A 26,444-nucleotide genomic window follows, 5' to 3' on the forward strand; every position below is an offset into this window, starting at 1 on the left:
GGGGAAGTTGAGAGGGGGTATAGCGAGGCTGAAGGTGGGTGGGTAGTGGCAGAAGAGTGGAGGGGGGAGATAGGACGACAAAAGTTGAGGGTGGAGGGAGGGGAATCTGAAAGGGGGCACATGAAGTAGAGGGATGATGAAGAGGAGGACACTGAGAAGGGGTATGTTTGGGAAGATGTGGGCCTGTAAGAGATGATGAGGGGGAAAGTACTGACAAGGAGGAATTTGAACCTGCTAATGGACGTGAATGGGGAGTTGATGGTTGTGGGTATGCAATCTCGGCAAACTGGACTTCTCATGAATTAAACTTTACATTCATGCAGACACAGATGTCTTGTATCTTTAAATCAAGAGCAAAAGCAGTTATGAAGATTGGCAAAATACAAAGAAATATTTGAAGGTTCTTCATAAATGAATGCAGTGTAATGATCATGTCTTTGATGGACTTTTCAAATGACCAGATTTGCTTCCTGTTGGGTAGCAAAGTGTTGGGTCTTGTAAATGTCTCAAATGAAGCATGTCATCATAATTATACTCAAACTTCCTCACCCAGAGACAAGGTACCATTATGGTCATTTTTTTTTAAATTGGAAAAAACCTTTCTTTAACCACATATAGCAGCACCTTTCTATTTGATGTATTACTCAAACTTTTGTCAGTGATGTGGACACAAGGAAATTATAAGGGCATTTTTTTTTAATCAAAATTATGTTATACTATTGCTATTTGGGTAGAATTCAATCAAGCCAGATTCAAATATGTATGTGTGTGTGCACGCACGCGCACACACACACACACACACACACACACACACACACACACACACACACACACACACACACACACACACACACACACACACACACACACACACACACACACACAAATCCAGACAAGTCAATGGCAAGCATTTGCATCAAATTATGGCAGTCCATAAATTTCATTTGATGCCAACTCAAAACATGATGCGGATGTATTAATTATCAATATGTTGCAAAGCAAAAAAAGCATTCAGGAAGAGTATGGAAAGTGGACTTCACTCAAATTGTAGGCTTAGTTTATATTTTTACCATAAAGGGTGGCAGGATAATAGCTCAATTGGCAGCATGCGTGTTTCTGAACTGACTGTGTGTCGCTTCAACTCGAGAAAGAATTGGATGCTACTAAACTCCTTTGGTGTTTCCAGGAGAAGGCATGCATAAAATAGCATACTGTCCCGAAGGAACACTGAGCTTGTAGCCTGCTCACTTCAAGGGATCTGTCATAAAGAGTTTGGGTCCCATCTGTTTATTGGTACACAAAAAGGCACGATTAACAACCCCCCCCCCCCGCCCCCAAACTTTCATATACCCCTTTAATGTCTCCCTTCCCTGCCTCTTACTCCCAACTATTTCCACCAATCAGTCTTTTTCTTCTCTGACCATTTCTCCCACATAATCGATCCTTTATTCTCTTTCTTATCGACCTCTCTTCTTTTCCTTTTCTAAATTTCAATTCTTTCAATGTATTCTCCCATTCCCCTCATCCCATCCACTGTGTGTACACAATAAACAAATGGCTTCTCGACCTTTGAGCTCGTACCCTGAATAAATTCAAACTTTACTTATGGATTCAGAGTATAGTTAATCCCCTTTCCTTTTCAGACATCCTAGTCTGTACAACCACAATATAGGTATCAAGACTGAATAATGAGTTTCCAACAAATCAGATAATTCTAAAGTACAAGCATGGAAATGAAAGCCACAAAGTAAAAAAGAAAAAAAAACCCACCTTGAAAGAAGTTTCTGTGGTTTTATAAACTCTGCACTTAATTCATTCTAAGTTCATTGTTCATTGGATGTGGCAGGGATGACATAGCACTTCTGGCCAATGCAATACCTTCAAACTTAGTGACTGATCTGCAGGCATTCATCAACATCCTTTCTCTTCCACATAAGTCTTATTTATGACCCGATTGAATTAGTGCAAAAAAAAAATAAAGAAGTCTTCGTAGTTGCATTCCATTCCACGCATGTCGGCGTGAACAATTCAAATCCAGAACAAATGTGGTAAAATATACAACTCGCTGTCAGTTGGGTTTTGCTTTATCAAAAACTCAGTAAAATATGGAAATAGAACTGGTTTGTAAAAATTGGGGTTTAATATTTAGTTTGTACAGCAGCCTTGAAAACAAAACAGATTTTAATACGGGTATTTACTTATGGACAAAGGGAATAGTATAATCCATATATTCAAGGAATAAATAAATGTCTTTGGATGTGAACAGTGCTAAATAATGATAGTATTCTTGACACACATTTATCAGCATTTAATTTCCACCGGTGGCGATACAGATCACACTTGCATCACCATATTGTATATTAATGGCTCTTAAACACAGAACAACAATGATCAACAATGAACGGCCATATCGTATTTCGTGTTTATGCAATTTACAGCAATCCTTTTTTTGTTTTTTTGGTAATTAGGCAATTGAAACATACAATTATTATCGGTGAAAGAAATCATAAATTTTGTTTCAAAATGTACACTAGTTTTCATTATGATGATTATTTGTACAGAAATGTCCCCACTCTTCTTTTTTATTTTTTAAAATATCAATGATATATCTATTATATCACATATATATCAAGACAGCTTTAAATAAAACAAACTACTTAACATCGTGTTACAGTAGCTATATTTAAGAATGGTACATTCATAAACAGACACTACACTACCCTGTCCTAATAAGGAATGCACAATGCACGACTAACATGACTTACTACTGCGATTAAAAGAGACATATTCTTTTATCATTGTTATTATAGCTGAGCACCAAAAAATAAAGTAATAAAATCAAATCGAACGTTTGGTATGTATTCACCACAGCACGCTGACGTACTCCATTTACAACAGAACTTTTCTCTAGTCTCATAAATAAAAAATAGATTTCAGCAAAACGAGAATAAATAAAAAGAAGAATCTCTGAAATTTACATATTTTACTGCTACCAGCAGATTAAGATTAAATGGTGTTTTTCTTTCCGAGTTTATTTATGATACAATCCATAAAGTCTGCAGGAATTAAATAGGCTGAGCAAAATAACATGAATCAAATGGATTATAATCCGAATTCAATTAGCATCGTATTGAAATTGCAATCAAAATTATATTTTATCTTTCCAAATGTCAGGGAACTCATCTGAATGAAATCTGCGCTGACACCGTCGATTGATAATAGAACCTCCGTGATAGATTCCTAAGTATGTCTCTCTTAGAATATAATGAGTACAATAAAAATCATTTTGAAAGATTGGCTTGAACTCTGTTATAGAGCAGACATTGACTTTGGTTTTAACAAATATCTCTCGTTACAAATACCGTTAGGGTTTTGCATGGCAACACAGTGCATTATGGTGAATACATGTAAGGTCACAAGGAAAGCAGTTTTAGGTGTACGCAACTTTTGGCTTTTACCTGCGGTTCTGCTACATTGACCAAAACTCAACTACAAGGACAAGAACATCCACGACCAGTAAACATGAAAGAAAAACTTTTTTCACCTTTTGTACATGACTTTATGTACACTTTGCATTTTTTTTAAAATTTATTCCTAATGTGTGAATTACTAAATGGCAAATTGAAGGCATAATGGTCCTGAGACAACGTAAAACATAAAAATAAATCAAATGTACAAAACAAGCATTAGATAAATAACTTCAGAGTTCTCGAATTGTGAGTCATGATAAAGAAATATGTTACCAAGATATTACATTGTGCTCTGTCCTTGCACAAGGAAACAAAACAAAGCTGGAAGACCTGGTGAACAGTCATGGAAAATATCATTTATATATATTGTATATTTTGACCTCTAAATTATGCATTTCCATCTTCCAATGGCCCATTGATAAATTAACACTCTTCTGTGAAGTGCAAAGGGATTGAATGCCCGATTCACCATGCATCTCAAGTGCACGGCAGGAGACTTTACCATTGTTCACTTCAGAAGAGCCAAAGCAGTGTGCTTCATTCGAAAAGAAAGGTTCACAAAGACACTGAAGAGGTTCTGCCACTTGTGAAGCACACACTTCCTGTTCAAAGTGGAAATAAAGTGTGACACTCTAGATTTAACGTGAAATTCCAGGAATGGAAATTTTTGCCACTATCTACGACTTGTACTCGCACGTTGTAATGGAAGTGCCCGACAATGCTCACACGGCCCGTGCAAGCCCTCCGGATGGAGATTCACCGTTTCCTGGCACCAGCAAGATGTGTGGTGGCCTACATTCTGTGGCCTTCGGTGTCAGTGTGGCGTCAGGCAATACACCGGTTCCAAGGTGACATCACACCTTGGCTTCGAGCATCTCCAGGAAGAGTTTATGCATAGGAACCTTGCCCTCGAGCTTGATGCTGTAAAAGTGTTGAACAGCCTTGGTCGCTGTTTGTCGCAATAATGGCAAAGTCATGAGAAGCTTTCCAGCACGCCGCACGTCTTCACTATGTTGATTCCCTTCGTAGTCTTGTAGAGCTTCATGCAGTACATCTTGCAGCTTTTGTACTGCCTCAGAATCCTCAATGTGCATCGAATCTGCATCGAAAAGAGATTCAACATGATCAGAAGATGCTCAGCTCTGTTGCTTTGGAAGTTACCTCGACTAATGCCCATGGCATCAAGAGGCACCAGCATAACTATCAATCTCTGATTACCTGATCTCACCCCTGATCCACTAATTCATTTTCAGTAACAACTCTCTTGTAAAACACCAAAAAAAATTGACATTGCTTGGCCATCGTTGAGATTTCCGATCCGATAATTTCAATAAGAAAACTTATGTTCAGCCAGATAGCAACATTGCTTGCTTGAATGAAAAGTAATTTCTTTTAACCCAGACATGTTTAATTTTCTTGCAAACATGAACGAAATAACTTTTTTTTCTTTTTTCTTTTTTAATACTAATTATGTGAAAGTGATTTGCATGGTTCCTCGGCCTATTAGTCCTACCAAACTGGATTTTATTTCCATTTAGGAAATTCGATATATGTATATCTGTATTTGATGTATTTTGTATCCATTAGATAAATTCATTGAAACAATTAGTTTGGTGCGTAGCATAATGTAATTGCTTTCAAAACTCCATATTCTGTTTGCACATTCGCGCAATGAATCCAGGATATAAACTTGAGGTGAATGCTTCATTAGATAAAATATTTATTTCATTTAAATGGCCGATATGAAAGTGGTAATGTCAGATGAAAATGGGTCAATGTAAATTTACTAACACATTACTTTGAAACATCAGGGTTACTTGAGAAGACAAATGAGTGCAGTGTTACTTTGGTAAAACAATTTCCTTTCCATCAGTCAACAGCCTGGGCATCGATGTAAGGGCTGAACCGTTAATTACAAAATCAATTAAAAATAATTTCAAAAACAGTCACGTTTGAGTTCTTGGGGGAGCAATCTGATAAAAAGGCTTGTCTGCGTCGAAGTGTTCTGTAATGCGTCGGTTGGAAACTGAGCAAAGCCAATCTACTTTTTCATTTTTCAGTTTGACTGATTCCCAGACGCAATTGATCAACACAGGGCCCCAAAAACAAACTGTCGATAGCTTGAAGAGTGAACAATGTGAACAAATGGCTGCCTTCCCATATGGCCACTCATTACATTCAATTTAACACATTTTATTGACATTTCCCCCCCACTGTAATTAACGAGAAAAAGCTGTTGGCCTGCGACCAGACGCAAGTGTAGCCTACTTGCGTTGGACAGGGAGGAGGCCGAGATAGCTTAAGGGAACTAAAGCCCTTGTGCACAATGGGATGACCTTGCGTTGATGAGAAAATTGATACAATCCAAAATTTCCCAATGCCAATAGGAAATACAGTCCTTATCAAAGAGAAGAAACCTAGTCACTGCAGAAATGTATTTACATCATTTACTTGATGTGTTACAAAAGTATTACATCCGACATAGAGGCGGTGATCGTTTTCACCGAAATTCTCTTCTGATCCGCGCTCACGCGTTTAACGACAATGGTGAGGCAGAAGGTTGTCAAAAATAACTATTTAGGTCACTAGTTAACAGCCAACTCAGCTCTACAAGGCTCCATACACGAATGTCTGCTGCATGTACCGTAGATCCTCTTGGAAAGTGAACATTTGATGCTACAAGTCCAATAGGAAATAAAACTTACACATGGAATAAGCTTTTAGGGACCCACAGGCTAATCATTTCTAGACTATTAGCCAGCCATTTGCAACAAGATAACAGTTTTTAGATAGCACTTTCAGCATAAAACCAGGGGTGTCTCTTCATCCTCAACAAAACAAACAATATATGACTCGTATAAAGGGGTGATGGAACTCCCAGAGATGCCAACATCAATAGTCAATCATGCATAAGCACATTTATTATGGATGTGGTGACCCCAGAGCATAAACAGCTTAACGTTTTGGTCATCATGATAATATGAACGCATTAAATAGCAAGAGGTTAATAACAAGACAGTGGGATTTCTGGTAACATTCTAAAGTAGAAATTGATGCGAAACTGAACGAGTTATAAAGCAAATTGGGGTAATTCACTCGCTCTACTTTACACGAAAAGTATTTCTTTTTATGATCCTGTGTTATGTATTTCATGCCTTATTAAATTAGTTGCAAGCTGTGTTTTGAATTTAGAGAGAAAAACATTGTTGCTTCCAAACCATCTGCATTTATATTGATAGCAACGTAGCACCGTGTTACGGTCAGCAGTTGTATTGTTTCTCGCAATGCTGGTCATGACAGTTAGAAATCAGGAAGTTATTTAGTCGTTCATTCTATTAGCAAGCAAAACATACTGTTGTTGAACTAAGGGAAAAGCAGAAGCTGCTGGTATACTTATCGTTGCCTCGGGTGTAATCGTCGATAAATTCAACCATTGGTCAACAAGCAAGACGTATCTCATTAATCATACATTCCAAGAAATAAATTAATCTCCTAACTTACTGATCCATGGATTTTCTGCCCAAAAATGTGACATTATTTCGAGTTTTATTCCTTGAAGCGATGAGTATATTGGGAGTTGAGTGATGCTGCTGCAGATCCTCAAACTCCAACCCATTTGCATCCACTTTTGAATTGAAGAACTCGTCTTGCTCGTGAAGGCCGAGTATCGATCTGTGTCAGCGAACAGGGATAACGATGGATGGAATCCATGGAACGTTGATCGAGGTTGGTTAACTGGCATGAGAAGGAGAAGCTGACATTTTGGGCGTTAACCCTGTTTTGCTCCAATGAAGGGTTTACGCTCGAAACGTCAGCTTCTCCTTGCTTCCCACGGTGGTTAGGACACATCATTCAAAGTCCTGTTGACTTCAATTCATCCAATGTACCTACTTTTATGTTGAAAAGTACATTGTTTGGTAATTCATTTCCTGCTTATAAAATAACTCAAACTTTATCATAAACAAGAACCGTATAACTTTTGAAGACTATCAAATCTGCATTGCCAACTGCATTGTCAAAAAAATCCTCCCTATTTCAGCAAAGCCAATGATTCAAGGCCAAATCATCAATTTGGCAAAGTCCATTATCCACTTGAAATGGAGTCATGGACAGTGTGTTGATGACCGAGAGTGTTGATGACCTTAACTCACAGAGAACTTGCAATATGTTTCTCCACTTGGGCACCAGTGAATGAGGTAGCAAATGAATCAAGTTAATCATGCAGCAGTTTATTGAATCCCATCTATGCTGTCAAACGTTGACTTGTTTGTCGTTGCTATCTGTGCTCGTCGGCATGATGCTGAGATAATGGGTTGAAATCCCGATACATTGTTGATTGGCTCGTTGTTTACAAATGTCGTAAGTCTGGTAAAAGCACATTGATGTCTCCTAATCTCCTTGCTGTGGAGGTATTATCTGAACTAAGCTCCTCTGTGAGACCGAGACACAAAAAAATATAATGAGAACATTTGATATAAACAAGCAAGCAGGTGATTTCTCTTCCACAATGAACAGCGTTACCTGAGTTTGCAAGCGCAATAGCTTTGAGTGTGACAAACTCCTCCTTATCTAACTTGAGGCTCTTGTATTTGCGCACAAGCTGAAGAATTGCCGAGTTGAGGTCCAGAAGGCCGGCAAGCCGGGACAGCTCCTCGTCCATCACATAGTCCTCAGCAAACACAAGCTCGTCATCAAAGTGTAGTGAACGGAATACGACACCAAGCAGCAGGATCTCCATCCAGGCGCTCTGGAGAAGGCTCATCTGGTCACCTAGCGAGAGTGTGGAGAAGCCTGTATGAAGGGAAGACAACTGCGTCAGTGAATCTTGTCAAGCATTTAGTGATGAATTCCATGGTTGTTTGGACTCGGCTTCACTAAAAATTGCACTGATTGTCATAAATGCTCTATCACAGCAGGAATATAACCTTGATGAGTCATTGACTCAGTCAACAGAGCGACACATCAAAATATAAGTACATCCTCTTAGGAGCAATACCTGAATTTGACATTTGAGGTGCCTTTTGCATGGAAAAGTATCACTGCAGGTATTATATGATTAATGTCAAACTCAGGGAACTTCCTCTGAGTGAGGCGATGTCATATGCCATCATGTTCATCAATAGGAGAGTTGAATAATTTGGAAATGGCTTGAGAAAACTTCTCCAAGTATAGCATTGACAAGGAATCTCTAATCCAGCCATTCCAAAGATAATTAACTGATAAGGCTTCATTAGATGTGTAAATATGGGAATAAGTGTGGTGGAGGTGTCAGGTCAGGCCAGATTAGATCTGTGACTTGCTACAGGTACCATGTAAACTTGCACTAACTAACCTGTTCCATGGTCGGGTTGTCGGCGACTAAACCGTCTCCCCCACCAGGTTTTTTTGGTGAGGAGGGTGTTTGGATATAGACACCCAGCAGGATTAAAAACAAAACCTGTCAAAGGGCGGAGGAGCTCCTTGTGAGCCAACGGCCATCCATATCTAGTGTCCAACTGTGTCTGCGGACGTCCTGAAGTTGGGTTACTTCTTATGAGGAGGTTGGTGGCTGGATTTGCACTCCGGCCACTGGAAAACCCTTCATTCCGTAAAACACAAAAACGCAAAGAAATCTGAAAACCCACTCCGTGAGAGTACCTCCTGTGCAGTTTCCCTTCGCAGAGCAGCTCAATGGATGACGGGATTGGGACAAAGCCTTCGGGACCCCCAATCTTTGATGATAGGAGGGAAACCACGGGGTAAAATTCCCTGGTCAGATTGCGGGAGAGTGTGTCGGAGTGGTGCTGAGGTGTCGTCCACCAGACGGCGTCTCCTTGGGTTAACGTGAGGCGGTCCCTTCGGGTGGGTACCTGGAATGTCCTATCCCTAAGAGGATGATCAGCTGTCTCTGTTATCATCTGAGCTCAAGCATTTGGACATCGGTATTGTAGCACTCTCTGAGGTTCGCAGACCGGATTGCGGTGAGATAATGGTGGGTGGTTACATCTACTATTGGTCTGGTTGCTTTGATGGGTACCATACCCAAGGAGTTGCTGTAGCTGTGTCCAATAAGCTGACTCCAATGGTAATTGATTCGTCACTCCATAGGTGTCATTTCCCTGGTCTGTGTTTATGCTCCGACTGAGGCGAGTGATCTCATCATGAAGGATTAATTCTACGCCACACTCGAGTCTGTGGTTGATCAGTGCCCCAGATGAGATACACTTCTAGTTTTGGGGATTTCAACGCATTGACTGGAACTGAAAGGGATGGTTATGAGACATGTGTTGGTCCCCATGGGTCAGGAACTATGAACCAGAACAGCACTAAGTTCCTTGACTTTGCAAGAAGTCATGGACTTAGGGTGGCTGGTTCATGGTTTCAGCGCCCACAAGCTCATCGCTGGACTTGGTATTCCAACGCTGGTGGTGTGGCAAAGGAGATTGACCATGTCCTCGTTGATGGTCTCTGGAGGATGATCCAGAACTGCAGAGTCTACCGGAGTGCTCAGTTCCTCAATACTGACCACCGGCTTGTTGTAGCAACTCTGAAGATGCACCTTAAATCCGGGAGAATGGTACTATCCCAGCCTAGGCTGGATGTTGGCAAGCTCAAGGATGAGAGGGTAGCTGAGGAGTTTGCGAACAAGCTGAGTGGAGATTTGAGGAGTCTGGGTGCTTTGGGAGGACCTGAAGAGTTGTGAAATGCCTTCAAGACCACCGTCCTTGATGTTGCCGGTGGATGTCTTGGAATTCACTGCAGGGCAAAGAAGAATTTTGTCTCTCAAGGGAAACTGGATACCATTGACCAGAGTCGCAGGGCCAGGCTGAATGGCAGAGCTGAGCTGTTCAGGGAGCTGAGGCATAAAACTGTACGTGCACTGAGGGTGGACAAGGAGGCCTATGTGCGAGGAATCTGTGAGGGGGTAGAGCATCACCTGTGGTCAAGGGATTCTCGTCCTGCTTTCAGGGGAATTCACGCATTGCTTTCATCCAAGCCCATCCCTCCATGTAATACAGTTAGAGTAGAGAGTGGTAGGCTCTTGACAGAGGAGTCCGAAGTGAAGGCCCGTTGTGCCGGCTACTTTGAGCTGTTGTACCAGGCTGATCCACCAGCTGTCGAGTTGGACATCATGGGTGTTACAATCCCTGTTGCTGACCCTCCAATCAACTGTGGTCCACTTTTGCTTGTGGAAACACAGACTGCGGTGAACCGATTGAAATGGGGTAAAGCTCCAGGGATCTGTGGCATCCATGCAGAACTTCTCAAGGCTTGTGGAAATGCTGCACTTGTGTCGTTGCATGCAGTTTTGTGCTCTGCCTGGAACACAGGCATCATCCCAACTGACTGGAAGAGGGGCCTTGTTGTCCCTCTCTGGAAAGGGAAGGGTGATCGCCAAGACTGCAACAACTACCGAGGGGTGACGCTGCTCTCAGTGCCGGGCAAGGTCTTTACTCGGATAATTCTTGATAGGGTTCGCCACAATCTGCTTGAGCACCAGCGTCCAGAGCAGTCAGGCCTTACACCAAAGAGGTTAACGATTGACCGTATCCTTGCTCTTCATGTCCTCACCAAACACAGACGAGAGTTTCAGCAGGAGCTGCTTGCAGCCTATGTTGATCTCTGTAAAGCGTTTGATTCAGTGAATCGGGATGCCCTCTGGAGGATTCCTGGTCTTCGTGGGGTGCCACCAAAACTGATTGATCTGATGTCTGAACTCTACTCTGGTACTGAGAGTGCTGTGAGATGTGGTGGTACCATCTCTGACTTATTTCCCATTGTAACTGGAGTTCGTCAGGGGTGTGTACTGGCCCCCACACTTTTCAGCACTTGTATGTACTGGATTCTAGGGAGGATGTTAGAGAGATCAATCTGCAGTGCATCGTTTGGGAATGTCAAGATCTATGACCTTGATTTCACAGATGATGCAGTCATCTTTGCGGAGATTTTAGATATCCTTTTGGTGGCCCTCGGAGTGCAGAATGAAGAGTCGGAGCCGCTGGATTACGGGTTTTGCTGGATTACGGATTTCCTGGGTCAAAACTAAGATCCAGGCTTTCAATGACATCTTGGATGCTGCTGTCCTGTCCGTGCCTGTTTGTGGTGAGGATGTTGAGGTCGTGGAGAGATTCACTTACCTTGGTAGTGATATTCATGTCTCTGCCGGTTGTGAGTCAGAGGTCAATAGACATCTGGGTCGGGCCTGGGGAGTCATGGATTCACTGGATAATGGGGTGTGGCGCTGCCAGTACCTGTGCGGGAGGACGAAAGTCCGAGTCTTCAGGTCCTTGGTGCTTCCAGTCTTGCTCTATGGATGCGAGACTTGGACTCTGACCAAGGATCTGAGACGGAGACTTAATTTCTTTGGTGCCAGATCTCTTCGGAGAATCTTTGGCTATTGCTGGTCGGACTTTGTGTCCAAAGAGCGGTTGCTGAGAGAGACTCAAATGAGATTTGTTCCCTGCATAGTCCGTGAACGTCAGCTGCGGCTGTATGGACATGTGGCTCATTTTCCTGACGCTGATCCTGCTCACCAGATTCTCTCAGCGAGGGAGTCTCGTGAGTGGAGGAGGCCAACGGGGCGACCACGTGCCTCATGGTTGCAGCAGGTTGATCGGCATCTCAAGGAAATGTGGATGGGCCAGGCATCTGCCTGGGGGATGGCCAGATGGAGGCGCCTGGAGTACCAGCGGAAAGTGGACGCAGCGACGTGCTGCTCTGGCGCATGCTCCCACACCTGACCTGACCTGACCTGACCTGTGGTGGAGCTGGGGGACCCGTGGGGGGGGGGCTCATACATCTGGGTTGGCTTGGTTTCAGTTCAAATTCTGGTATCAGGTTATGAACAAAACTCTTGTTTCTAAAATATTTGAATGACAGCAGATTAAGAGCTCTCACCAATTCGAGGTGAGAGATGTGATTGGGTCTTGTTATTTATTCATATGTACAGTGCCTATAGAAATTCTACACCCACTTTCCAAATTTTCACCTTTTGTTGTCTCATTGCCTGGAATGAAATTGCATTAAATCAGATTATTTACACCTTTATGGACACCTCATAACCCACAACTTCCAAGAGAAAAACAAATTCTACAAATATTAGAAAATTAATTAAAAATACAAAACGAGAATATCTTGGTTGGATAAGTGTCCACCCCCCTTATAATAGCAATCGTAAATTAGCTCAGGTGTAACCAATCACCTTCAAAATCATACAACAAGTTAATTGGCCTCCACCTGTGTGAAATTGTGGTGATTCTGCTTATTTCAGAATAAAATCAGCTGTTCCTGGAGGTTTCCTCTGCTGGGTGGTGCATTTCATAGCAGACTCAACAACCATGAGCACCAAGGAGCTTTCAACAGACCTCCAAGGAGGAGAACATTGTGGAAAGGCACAGATCAGGGGACGGATATAAAAATTTCAAAGGCCTTGAATATCCTTTGGAGCACAGTCAAGACTATCATGAAGAAGTGGAAGGCGTATGGTCCCACCAAAACCCTGACAAGATGAGACCGTCTCTCCAAACTGGATGACCAAGCAAGGAGGAGACTTATCAGAGAGGCCACCAAGAGGCCAATGGCAACCTTGAAAGGGCTACAGGCCTTTATGGCAAAGACTGGTCAGTGTGGGCATGTCACAATAATATCCAAAGCACTCCACAAGTCTGGCCTGCATGGTAGGGTGGCAAGAAGGAAGCCATTACTTAAAAAGCCTGCCTTGAGTCCCTTTTGAGGGATGCAAAAAAACATTCCGGAGATTCTGAAGCCGAGTGGCAAAAGGTTTTGTGGTCTGATGAAACCACGATGGAACGTTTTGGACTAAATGCAAAACGTTACGTTGGGCGTGAACCCAACACAGCACATCATCCAAATAACACCATCCCTACTGTGAAGCATGGTGATGGCAGCATCATGTTATGAGGATGTTTCTCATCAGCAGGGACTGGGGTACTTGTCATATCAGGAGGAGAAGGGAGAATGGAGCAAAATACAGAAAACTTCAAGAGGAAAACCTGCTGCCCTCTGCAAGAAAGCAGAAATTGGGACTGAAGTTCATCTTTCAGCAAAACAACACAAAGCACACATCCAAAGCTACACTTGAGTGGCGAAGGAACAAAAAGATAAATGTCCTTGAGTGGTCCAGTCAGAGCCCCGAACTAAATCCAATCAAAATTCTGTGGCATGACTTGAAGATTGCTGTCCAACAACACTCCACCACAAAACTTGACTGAGATTGAACAGTTTTGTACACAACAATGGGAAAACATTGTCCAATCAAGGTGTGCAAAGTTGCCAGAGACCTTTCCCAACAGACTCACAGCTGTAATTGCTGTAAAAAGTGCTTTCACCAGGTATAAACTCAGATATCAACACACACACACACACACACACACACACACACACACACACACACACACACACACACACACACACACACACACACACACACACACACACACACACACACACACACACGGTTTTGAGAGGGGTGAGGGTGGTTTACCACTATCCAATTTCTCTGACTGTCTATCTTCTTCCACTGCCCTGTTGTTGGAATTTCCCCCTTCTCCTTCTGCTATTCTTTTTGTTATGTTGCGTCCTGATCCTTTCTGTGTTCTTGCTCTTCCATGAGCTTTGACTTTGTGTTACAAAAGAAAAAACTAGAAGGGCACTCTTCGACGTCGTGATATTGCCAGATATGCCTCCGCTCACATTATTACATCATCACACATACTTGGACAAAGTTTGATTTTAATCCCTGAACCCAGATTCAAAATATTAAATAATTCTGGCTGCAAAACTATGGGTCCAATCAAGTTGAATTTTAAAACACATATTCACCATGACGACTTGATCATATTTTTGACGTTTCACATCGATTAATGAAACGGTTTTAGACAAATAATTTTAAAAAGATTTTTCTTCAATGTAATATGGCTGCCAGACCATGTGACCTATTAATTATTTATGAACACCTTAGCATCCCCAAGGCTTGGGGAACATGTGGGTGAAGTTTCCCCTTGATCTGTAAAGCCTTTCTGGAGAAGAAGATTTTAAAAGTTTTGTGATTCAAAAAAAATCATAGTAGTCAAACCATGTGACCATTGAACCATGTCAAACCATGTGACTTTTTGTTCCTCATAGATATGAGATCATACCTGTAAAGTTTCACCTCGATCTGTTCAGCCATTTCAGAGAAGATTTTTGAAGGTTTTTATGTAAAAAAAAATATGGCTGCCAAACCGCATGACCGATGACATCATCAATTATTTTCCCCCATACAATTTAGCCCTAGATGAACCCCAACATTTTTCATACTGATCAGATAAAGCGGTTGACATGTGCAATTATGATGTCATTTCAAAGCCATCTATGACATCATCAAAAACTCAAACTTATTTCCAGTGGGGAGTACTTTACGTGTGCCAAGTTTCATGTTTTTTCCATGAGCAATTTCGTCGATACAGAAGTCCAAAGTTTTTCCTTTTTTCCAACATGGCTGCCACGCCCCATGACCTATGATGTCATAATTATCATTAAAACATTCCACATGAGTAGTCGCACCTACGGTGAAAATTTCATGACAATCGGATAACCGGTTGCAGAGAATACAAAAATACAAGAAAAAAGAACAATAAGGTCCATCTCAAGGAGATGGGGATGGGCCAGAGAGGCCACCAAGAGGCTGCGGTGAACCGGTTGTATTCCGGAAGAACCTTGTGCTCGTCATGTTTGATCCAGTTGTGAAGGCATAGACAGACATTTTGTGTTCTGTGGCTTGATATATTTTTGAATTCAATTTTGCTAATTTTCCACTTGAATTCCTCTTTTTAAAGTATCTTTGTGCTCATCTTTTTACGTGCTTTTTACGTGTGTCCATTTGCGCGTGTGTGTATGTATATAAACTGTATTACCACAATGGTACTTGGCACCGGTGTGTGTGTGTGTTGTTGGTTGTTATCTACATATGCCGGTTTCAGAATGTGGAACAGAGTCTTCCCACGTTTCAAAGTATCCACCTTCGTGTGCGTGCGTGTGTGTGCATGTGCGTGTGTGTTATAGGTTGTTATCTCCATATGCGGGGTTCAGAATGTGGAACGGAGTCCTCGCAGGTCTCGAAGTATCCACCTCCATTTCGGGAAGGGTGGTCATGAATCGTGGACCAAGGTGTGAAGTTCTGTTCTCAAAGTTTAGTTCCGAGGGCTCTTTTGAGGATCGTCACTGATCCCCTCTGGATAGCTTTCAACTGTAGTTCGTTTGTAGTAATGTTCCCAGAGATGGTTTTTAAGATATATGTAAGGTTCCTCTTCATCATTCCTGTTGCTCCAATGATCACTGGAACAATTTTGGAAACCCTTCAACTTCCAGGATCTTTTCATTTCATTTTTGAGATCTTGGTATTTGGTCATTTTCTTGATTTCTGCATAGTTTATGCCAAAACCCTTGGGAACTGAAACCTCAATCAGAGAGAGAGAGAGAGAGAGAGAGAGAGAGAGATACAGAGAGAGAGAGAGAGAGAGAGAGAGAGAGAGAGAGATACAGAGAGAGTGTGTGTGTGTGTGTGTGTGTGTGTGTGTGTGTGTGTGTGTGTGTGTGTGTGTGTGTGTGTGTGTGTGTGTGTGTGTGTGTGTGTGTGTGTGTGTGTGTGTGTGTTGTTGGTTGTTATCTCCATACGTGGGTTCATAGAGTGGAATGGAGCCCTCCTACATCTCAAAGTATCCACCTACATGTGTGTGTCGTTGATTGGTATTTGCGTATGTGGGTTCCAGAATGTGGAATGGAGTCCTCCCAGGGTGGGCTCAAAGTATCCACCTTCATTTCCGTAAGGGGTCACGATTCACAGACCAAGCTGTGAAGCTTTCTGTTCTCAAAGTTTTGTGTCGAGAGCTCTCGTCACGATCGTTACTGAGCCCCAGACAGCTTCCAACTGCAGTTCGTTTGTAATAATATTCCCGGGGATGGTTTTTAATATCTCTGTGAGGTTCTTCATCATCACTGGTCCAACTGTAGTTTGTTTGTAATAATATTCCTAGGGATGGATTTTAATATCTCTGTGAGGTTCTTTGTCATCATTCCTGAAGCTCCAACTATCTCTGATTAAACTTTGGCATTCTTCAGCTTCCAGGATCTTCTTACCTCATTCTTGAAGTCTTGGTGTTTCGTCATTCTCTTGATTTCTGCATCGATTGTCCAAAATCTGTGGTATTAACACCTCAATCATCATTGTTTTCTCTTTTTCTTTGCACCTCAGTATGATATCTGGTCGCAATGCTTTGTTTTCGATGTTCATGCCCGATGGGATCATAAGATCGTACGTGAGCAGTACTTCCATGTTCTAAGTGATTGCTTTTGGTTCATATTCCCACAAATATTCTGGAACTGGGATGTCAAAATTTTGTAGATGTGCCAGTGGATTACTTTACAAACTCTGTTGTGTCATATGTGTACAGTTGTTCTGATATGAGATTTTTTTTTCGTGTTCAGTCATTAAGCATAACATATCACTCTCTTTACTAACCCCACCTCCATCCCTCATCATTCTCTCTTTTTTCCTTGTCCTCTCTCTCTCTCTCTCTCTCTCTCTCTCTCTCTCTCTCTCTCTCTCTCTCTCTCTCTCTCTCTCTCTCTCTCTCTCTCTCTCTCTCTCTCTCTCTCTCTCTCTGTGTCCCCTCCTCATTCACCCCTCCCAATAAAAAAGCAGCACTCCACTCCCAATCCTCTGTATGTCTATCTCTCTGTGTGTCTGTCTCTCTGTCTTTCTGTGTCTCTCCCCGTCTCTCTCCGGCTCTCTCCGTATCTCTCTCTCTCTCTCTCTGTCTCTCTATCGCTCTATCGCTCTATTTGTCTCTCTCCCTGTCTCTCATCCCCTCCATGCACTCTCCCTTCCGCAGTGTATAGCATTGTTTGGTTAGGCGTTGCTCAACCTACCTCCCCACCCTCCCCCCCCCCCCCCACTTCCTCTCTCTCCCTCCCTTCCCTCCTCTCTCTACCTCCCTCTTTCCCCCCCCCCATCCCCCCTTTAATATCGACGGGATGTATTTGCTCGTGAATCTACATGTATAAAAGGCAATGTGTGTGTCTCCTCCATAACTTTAGAACCATAAAACCTCACAGGCTGAGACTTTGCATGCATATGAAGAAAACTCCATGGAAGTGCAAGAGTGAAAATTGGATGTTTGGGTTCATTAAAAACAACCCTTTTGGTGATAATTAATGGCCTTATTTAATTATAATCCTTCATCAGGCGATCCTCAGCCACCTTGCTCTCTGGGTTCTTAAGGCGTTTCCTGGGTAACCTCACTGGGGTCTGAAGCTGCCATGTTTTTGGCCTGCTCAACCATGCCTTGACTTGGAACAGGCTGGAACGATATCTTCACCATAAACTTTTTTTTTCACTTCCGTCACTCATATTAGCTATGAATCGCTGTATACATCACTTTTGTAAGTCCTAAATTTTTCATATTAGGAGCTTAGAGCTATATCATGTATTATATGAGACGATTTTCCACAATCTACTCTTTCGGGCTAATTATAAGTACATCATCGACATATTATTTCAGTTTTGAGCATGAGATTTCGTCCGGACTAAATAAGTGTCGAAATCTGTTGTGAAATCTGATAATTCAAAGAAATAACGAGTCTCATAACTAAGCCGATATACCTATTTACTTTAAGCAAGCAAGTCTATGTTCCCTCCCTCCTTCTCCATACATACACAAGAAAATGTGAAATTTCCAAAGCATTAAACTTATCTTTTTCTACTGTTTGGAGAATTATATTGAGTGAATAAAAAATTTAGCAATGTGCCAAAATTAACGAGCTTCATTGAGCTGTATGATTTAATGCATTCACTGCCAGACCTCGTGTCCTGTCCACTGGAGGGACTGCCTATCCATAGCGTTTGCCAGATCTGTGTCTATATTATTGGAGGTTAAATGAGGTTCTCTACACGGAATCAAAGCAAATCTGGTGATAAACGGATGCTTTAAAATAAAGTGATAACGTTTGTGCGGACTCCGAACCGATGTACCACATGACACGTGCGTGTGTGCGTGTGCGTGTGCGTGTGCGTGTGCGTGTGCGTGTTTGTGTGCTCATAAAGCATCTCTCTCTCTCTCTCTCTCTCTCTCTCTCTCTCTCTCTCTCTCTCTCTCTCTCTCTCTCTCTCTCTCTCTCTCTCTCTCTCTCTCTCTCTCTCTCTCTCTCTCTTCCTCTATCTCTCTTTCTGTCTCTGGACATATCCGGATGGTGGTTATATCCGGACGGGGGTTTGTCTCTGGACGTGTCTGAGTGGGGTTTGTCTGCAGACACATCTTGGTGATAAATAACACTCCACCACAAGTCTGCCTTCCCTTCCTCTCACCTCACAATGTCTTCCCTTTCTCCCACCCTTCCTCTCTCTCTTTCCCCCACCCCTCTCTCCCTCTTTCCTCTCTTTTTCTCCCTCCTGCATTGAGTATTCCTGTCAGCAAAACGACAGGTGGTATTTGCTAGTAATAAATATACGCCGCTAAGCAACCTACAATACCGATCCACATGAAGCACAATGGGGCAAGCGAGGTCTTGGATGGCACACAACGATTAGTATGTGTAGGTCGCTGGAACACAGGCAAAGTGCTGTTTGAGACAGGCAGTATCACAGGAACAATGCGGTGGAAGACTGTAGAAGAAGAAGATGCATTGGAAGACCAAGAAAAGAAGATGTGGTGGAAGATCAGGAGAAGATCTGGTGGAAGATGGAAGAATAGAAAAGATGGTGGCCAAGCAGAGGTAAGGTAAGAGATGCTTATTTCCTTAAAGTTCAGCTCCAAAGTGTGCCCAAATCCTGTCCACATGACTTTCCGCATGTTCTCCCGAGCTCCTCATTCGCCCCTGGTCCTCTGGCCCACCCGCCGTACTCTGGGACCACCTTTTCCTGCCGCGGGCTCCATGATTGGATGCCCATCCTCTGGGCTGACACACCAACTGGCAGCCCCAATTTAAAAAAACAGTCTTCAGGTCTTCTTTTGAGATCCACGGCCTATTTCGTCACCGTGGCTCGCACAAATTGGCCAGACAGATCGTGACGGTCCTACCAAGTTGCTGAAATGTGCTATAAAACACCCAATTTCCTCACTTGGCCTCGCCTAACAGAAGGTCAGACATTATACAACCTTACTCTGTCTATAAATTGTGTAAGCGTCATGTGTAACAAAATCACTTCCTCTGACAGGTCCGTCTTACATGGCAACCCAACCTACTCGAAACACACGGACCATGTTACACTTACCACAGTCGAGCAATGAATCCCCTTTCCATGTAACAATATAGTGTATATATATATATATATATATATATATATATATATATATATATATATATATATATATATATATATATATATATATATATCGAGATGACATTTAGTGGGAGTACAACTTGTGTTCTTGCTTTGCAGTGGGTTAAAAAATAAAGTTTCTCCAGCATGCTCTGGTTGCAGAGGACAGAGACTGACAAAAATTAATTTCAATCTTAATAATGAACTTCAGTTCAGTATATAATTTAAGAATATAATACGATTTACAGAACTCTAACTAAATATGTTGGGACAGAATCAGCTGCTATTTAAAAAAAAATAATTTGGATATGATAAAAGCAGCAATTGGGAACATTTCCATTTTCTCATGTGATGGTATTATTGTTTGTAAAGGGGTGGGGGAGGGCAGGGAGGGGGGAGGGGTGGAATGTATTGGTGCATTATTTAATGCACATTATTAGTAATAAGTTTCTACCAAAATAAAATTGCTCAAAGGCCAAAACCTGCACACTTCATGCATTGCCACAAAGCAGGAATACAGAGATTTACGCTGGTTCTTGGTGGAAGCAGCACTTTGCCAAATTCCTCCCTGGAGACACATTTCCACCTTGGGCATTAAGTTGTGGTGATTATGATCACGGCCACTCGCTGTATTGGCAGGACTAGATATATCGGGTTGGGGTGCAGGTTTTGTTTTTTAAACCATCTGTCACTATGAACCCTCGGGAGTTGATGGACACACCGTAACCCAACAAGGCGCTTGGACGGCCTGAACCGCTACGCGGACTCAAAAGCGCCTGCGGTAAATGATTGGATTTATACGCTTTCTGTCAGTGCGCATCCAGGAGCCAATAATTAAAACCAGGATGATTGGTCTATTGAGCGATGGCGGAACTTTTTATCTGAGGGATATTGGTGATGTTATCGGGTTGACACTTTTACTGTTGTCTACCTCATCTGAGTGTCCAATTTTTCTTATCTCACTGATTAACACAAGGTCTGCTTCCCAATGCATTAATTAACAGATACAAATCTACATTCTCATGAAGAGATCAATAAGGGGAAGAATAGGGGCTTCGCAGCGAATTTACTGCAGATGATGGAGAAGACATAGCATCGATGTTTACGTGTGCTGAACGGCAAAGCTCGGCGATTGTGCAGTCCGTAGACCAAAGAGGGAACGCAAATTCGGCAGCCGTAGACGGGTGTATCTGACCGATGGCAGGAGGTGTCTGAAAAGCAGCCTTGGGGAAGAAGGACATCTCCAAAGGGCTGGAGGTTACACCATTAATGCCACTCTCTCCGCTCTGGCTCATTGGCACAGATAACATCACCCACCGGTTTTGAGTCCAAAGATTGCTGTTTAGAAATGGCGACAAAGGAAGGACGGATGACGTGTTGGTCAATTGGGAGCGAGCACAATGACACAAGAAAGTCCACAAAAAGCACCTGCACAACCAGCTCTCTCCCTCAAAAATGATTGCATCTTGAGTTTTTTGTTTTTTTTCCTTTTAATTTATTACAAAATTCTTGGATTTTATCTGACCCTTCCATGTCAATAATCCACAGCAAAGAACGAGTTGTTTGACGTGTTGTGGAAAAGTTTTTGCTTTCAGCATACTTCTTGATGAAAAAGGAACACCACATTTGGAAGAATTTCAAAAACCATTCATTTTGACGTGTAGTATCGAAAGATGCCGAGAAATAGAAATGTTAACAATGGGTTTTTTTTCTTCTTAAGTGCAAACACTTCATGAAATGTTTCCTGTTCGGCGAGAATGCATAAAAGTCAATCATGTTTTATGTAGCGCTTTGTTAATGGTGGCCATTAAAATTACATACAGAACACTCAATAGGCTCATAAATAGGTCGAGTGATAGGTTACCGGGGAAGACGTCCATCTTAAGGGAGCCAAACCTACGCAGTTGTCATTAGAATACAAGTAAATTGTGCTTTTCTGTAATTGATTTCTTTGTTGGCGTAAAATATCGATGCATTTCTAGTTATTGTTGCACTGCCTGGCTGAGATTGGGTCATATACCATTGCACATCCCACTCTGGGGTAAAGGAAGGATCGTCCGAGAGCAGAATGGCTTCTGAGCACGAGGTCTTTCAATGATGCCAGACGTGGGAGATGATGAATTTTAAGCATCGCAAGAGCCCGTGATCAGAGTGCCGACTGACTATGAGCCTGCTTTTCTATGTAAATAAGGTGCACAGTCATTTATGCTAATGACTGACCTTTAAGGCAGATGGGTTCGAGGGCTGATTAGTCCGGCGAGGATAGAGACTGGCAGCCAGCGGTGTGAGCATCGGGATTTTCAAAAACCCGACTCCGGGGCCAGGGTTGTCATAGTTCTTCAATGAGCCTAATTATATGGGTAGTAATTCTGAGCATCACAACCACGAGCAGGGATTTGAACCAGGACTTATTCTGCTGGATAAGAGAGCTATCGCTGCACGATACATCATTCGTTCTCTCAAATTGTTGGAGGTCTGCTAATTAGCCGCACATATCGATGGATTAACCGAGGAGACATAATTGGCAAGGAGGATGAGGAATATGTAGCAAGTGCCAGTAGGAAGGGGATAGTTACGGCTTTCTATTGTTAAGTGCCATGTTACCAAGTGAACTTTTACACCGCCAAATATCAATATTTACATTTTCATCAGCATCGCCTGGCTCGACTCCCTTTTCCAACTCGGATTCATTCTATTACTGTGAAAAGGGCTGTGATAAAATTGCCTGCTTTCGACAGAGACATCTGATGCGGGTTCTCTGCCTCGGATGCCTTCCACCAAATCATTCTCAGCGACCAGAAAGCAAGCCCTGCTCGCAGCGCTACCCATTTTTCTGTGCTCTGGCCTGTCTTTTCACTTTGATAGCATCCGTCACACTCGGTTTGATTGATCCCACACCAAGCGGTGTTAAAACTCCACGGCCAAATCGGCTTAACATATCCTTTCGATGTTACAGACAAAGGGGATAAGGTGATCGCTGCTTCCCCCCCCCCCCCCAATAATATAGTACATATTTAATCCCATTATTATTTTTTTATTCCAAGGTATATTCTATTTGCACTATTATTAGCTATATATGCTATCAGTGAGAAAGATGAGCTCTTAAGAACTGTTGAAAATTTCATTTACAATTCAGCTTGCTTGGTGCAAACAGAAGGAAAACCGCATCATCCTTTTTGTTATTCATGCAACTAGCAAATGATGTTATTTAAGGTTACTTTTTTTTTAATCGCTGTAATTAAAATACCTGGTTGTTACAAAAAAACCCCCAAAAGAACATAAGGATTACTGACTGGTTGAATGATCTTATACTTACCTAAGTGATGCCTAATACAAGTGTCCGATGCCTCATGAATCTACCGATGGGGGTTCCTGCTGCATCGTATACAGAGAGTAGCCATTTTTGGAAGTGGTATTACACCCATTGTCAAGGCTTATTGACACAACCTGTCAAGCAAAAAATCTGTTGCATAAGCAGGCAATTTCAGCCGGTAGCCTGCACAATATCCCACTGGTGCTTAAGTGTGGGATTAACCACCCTGCCCTTCATTAGAACAATTTTCTTTTTGGAAGAGTTTTGACTTTGAGCCTCTATTCTGAGACCTCAGCAGAAAATGAATTAACTGATTAATTGATGAAGACGCCCTGCATGGCTGAAATCGGTACAGTGCAATTTGTAGGGAATACAACACACATTAAGTGTTTTTGGGCAAAGTGCTAAAGTGAGCGTGTCCGTACTCAGAGTTCTGGCTTGCCTTATTAGAGATAGTGCGTGCCTTGGTGTGCTCAGTCAGAATCAAACTAACTAACAAACAAACAAACAAGCTAGCAAACAAGAAGTCACCCACATGCCCCAAGGCATGATGAGTGCCAAATGCCTCTCAAAGCCCAACACAAAATAACCCCCTCAATTCTCCACATCTGTGCTTCTTAATCTCCTAATTAATTATTCTTTCATACTGCTTCAGGATCATTACGCAGTGCAATAAAAGACATGTAATTATGAAATTTTACAGCCATTACAGATGGCGATAGCTCATATTTCACCATAAATATTAGACGCTGAGGCTGAAGGCTGTGCGGAGCCACCACCGTGGGGTCCAGATAGATGGTTTGCACCCAGAAGTAATCACAGTTGAGGGCCCATAATGGCTGTGACCAGATGAAGCACCTGATAAAGACAAAGTGTACCCATCAGCGCGTGCTTGCCGCCACCATACGGCCACCTCATCTGGCTGGATAAACACGTGCTGGCTTGAGGCCGCAGTAGCTGTTGAGCCAGATTGCTGGCCCATGGGTCAGGGCCCTTGGAGAATGGTGCCAACATGGCCTGCTCTGCTTATGGCACTCCACTATTGGTGGGGTCATTAGTCGTGTAATCTCCTCATTCTTTCTGTTATTAAACCCTCTGTCTGACCATGCAATCTTAAAAGGAACGTTAACAGAAACTAGATTCCCTGGGAGGCCTTTGGCCCATCTTCTCTGGCTTTCTCACTGCTCCCCTGAGTAAGAGAACTACGCAATGAAGAGAGCTTGACAAGAGAGATTCTCTGAATGCGCTTTCCAACCGGGTTTGAGTCTATTACGTTACTCGACCTAGATGGGCCCATGCGCATTGGATGTACTCAATAAAATGCATTAGTTTCACTATGCCTAAGTGAACATAAACAGCTATCGATGGAATTTAGGGCAAAAAATATCTTACGAGAAAGAGTGAATTTAAATTCCATAAATAAATAAAACCTCCTTCTAAATAGATTGAAAAGTAAATACTGAAAGTACTGGTCTCAAAGTAATCATTTCATTCTACTTCCTGTTAAATCTGCATGACACTGTTTTCTTGGTGCAATACTCATCAACTCTCGGAGATACTGTTATCTTGCGTTCATAAAATCCCAATGACAAAGTTATTTTAATTCCTGTCATACATATTGTATAATGATCTTATCTTGCTTCCTTATAGATCCTCAAGATAAATCACTTCCTGTTTATGGCAGATCACTTTTAAAAAGAGATAGGGGGAAAAAAAACCCCACAAACTGACATAAATTCATGATATAAATGAATCGATCATTGAAAATAACATGCCTAAAATGATGAGTGGATGATATTATGGGAGAAAAGAGAAATAAAGCAATACTTGGAATATAACATGGCAAAACAAAAAGTTCACCACAATGAGGATATGTCAGACATCCATAAGGTGGCCACCTGTGTGTTCATTGACTTGATCAGCAAGTGCCTCGAGTGTAATATAAAGCGTTTGTAGTGGTTTTCAGCAGGTCCCCATGCTGTTGCAGCTATGCTTGCTTCATCTATAAATGTTGTTGTTACCTCCGCCACCGAAGGTGGAAGGAGGTTATGTTTTCACCCCTGTCTGTTTGTTTGTCTGTGTGCAGGATATCTCAGAAAGTTGTGGACGGATTTGGATCCGACTACGGGAATTTTTTTTACGTGATTCTTCACCATTGAGAGATAGTGCCAAACACGATATATAGCATGATATCTCAAAAATGTATTGGGCCCGAAATGTTCTCGTGGATCAGGCATTGCGTGGCGGAGGTACGTATGCACTCCACCAAGTGCCCTTCTCGTTTAAATTGAAGTACCGTGCTGTAAAACTGGAGATTTTTGGATGTATTATGACAGGTGATTTGTGTTCCACAGTCTTCAAGAATACAATTCAACTTAAATTTTAAAAAAAGACTGTAAAAGTCATAAAAATAAATTTATTTTGGTTTTACCACCATTTTCTGCAGTGTCTATTACATCAACCTATCGCTCACATTACATGAGATATTCGTGCCTGTTGTTTGTGTTCTTTATGACATCCTTAAAAACACGAAGTTAATCCTGTTTGGAATAATTTTCAATTTTGTTTAACTGTCAGGCAGGGGAGACAGAGTAAAAAAATATTATCTCTCTCCCCTGTGCGCACGTGCGATCAGGATGAATTCTGAGCCAAGGTACGGTAAAACTAAAGACTTCTCATTCTCATGTTCCAAATTAATGTTGAAAATATAACATTCAATTTAAATAAGTTGTTCATCGATCATAAACTGATGATTATAACCTGATAAGACAGATGGGTGGTCTAATTTGAAGGTACCCCCCCCCACTCCGCCCCCAACACCATGGACCACCTTCAGTACCCTCGTGAACTAACAATGGTCCGCGGACTCCAGATTGAGAACCACTGCTCCAAGCTATCCTGCCAGCCCCGTCTATAAATGTATTATAACAAAGGGTGAATTAAAAAATATTTTTTTTTGGAGGGAGAGGAGAGGAGAATGATATTCCTTGTTGCATACGAAATGTTTCAAATGAGACATAATTTAATGCAGTTTCATAACATTGGATGCACTCTTTTGTAAAATATAAGCATGGTTACTCCAGGGGAGTGCTGTGATTCTGCCGAGGTTTACCTTGTTAGTTAATACAGGAGTGAATGTTCAGGTTCAGTTTTAGAGTTATGTTCATCTTTAGTATCTTTTTCATTTTGCACATTTTCCTAATTTATTTTAATGTCTCGCATTGTGTTTGTCCTTATCACCACAGCCCCATTCATGTAGACTGCAGTAGTACACAATTAGGGGAAAGGTAACTGCTGGGAGAGGTGAAGGGTGATATCAAATGGAAAGTGCTGAAAACCTCCTGTATATTGAACAAATATTGAC

General features: G+C 42.1%; 1 protein-coding gene across 7 annotated transcripts in view; it reads right to left on the reverse strand.

The window, feature by feature from the left end:
* Positions 1 to 2,284: 2,284 nt before the first annotated feature.
* The window catches only part of ESRRG (estrogen related receptor gamma), a 461,392-nt gene continuing 437,232 nt past the window's right edge, over positions 2,285 to 26,444 (reverse strand). For all 7 annotated transcript variants that reach the window (XM_085887365.1, XM_085887364.1, XM_085887366.1 and 4 more), the window contains 2 exons: positions 7,992 to 8,261; positions 2,285 to 4,569 (listed from right to left, as the gene is read on the reverse strand). In XM_085887365.1, the coding sequence (XP_085743491.1) occupies positions 4,325 to 4,569; positions 7,992 to 8,261 (515 nt within the window). In that variant the 3' untranslated portion in view covers positions 2,285 to 4,324. The remainder of the gene's footprint in view (positions 4,570 to 7,991; positions 8,262 to 26,444) is intronic.

Source organism: Eptatretus burgeri, chromosome 7 (assembly GCF_056783735.1).
Source record: "Eptatretus burgeri isolate ZD-2024b chromosome 7, Ebu_testis_v1, whole genome shotgun sequence".
Classification (NCBI taxonomy): domain Eukaryota; kingdom Metazoa; phylum Chordata; class Myxini; order Myxiniformes; family Myxinidae; genus Eptatretus; species Eptatretus burgeri.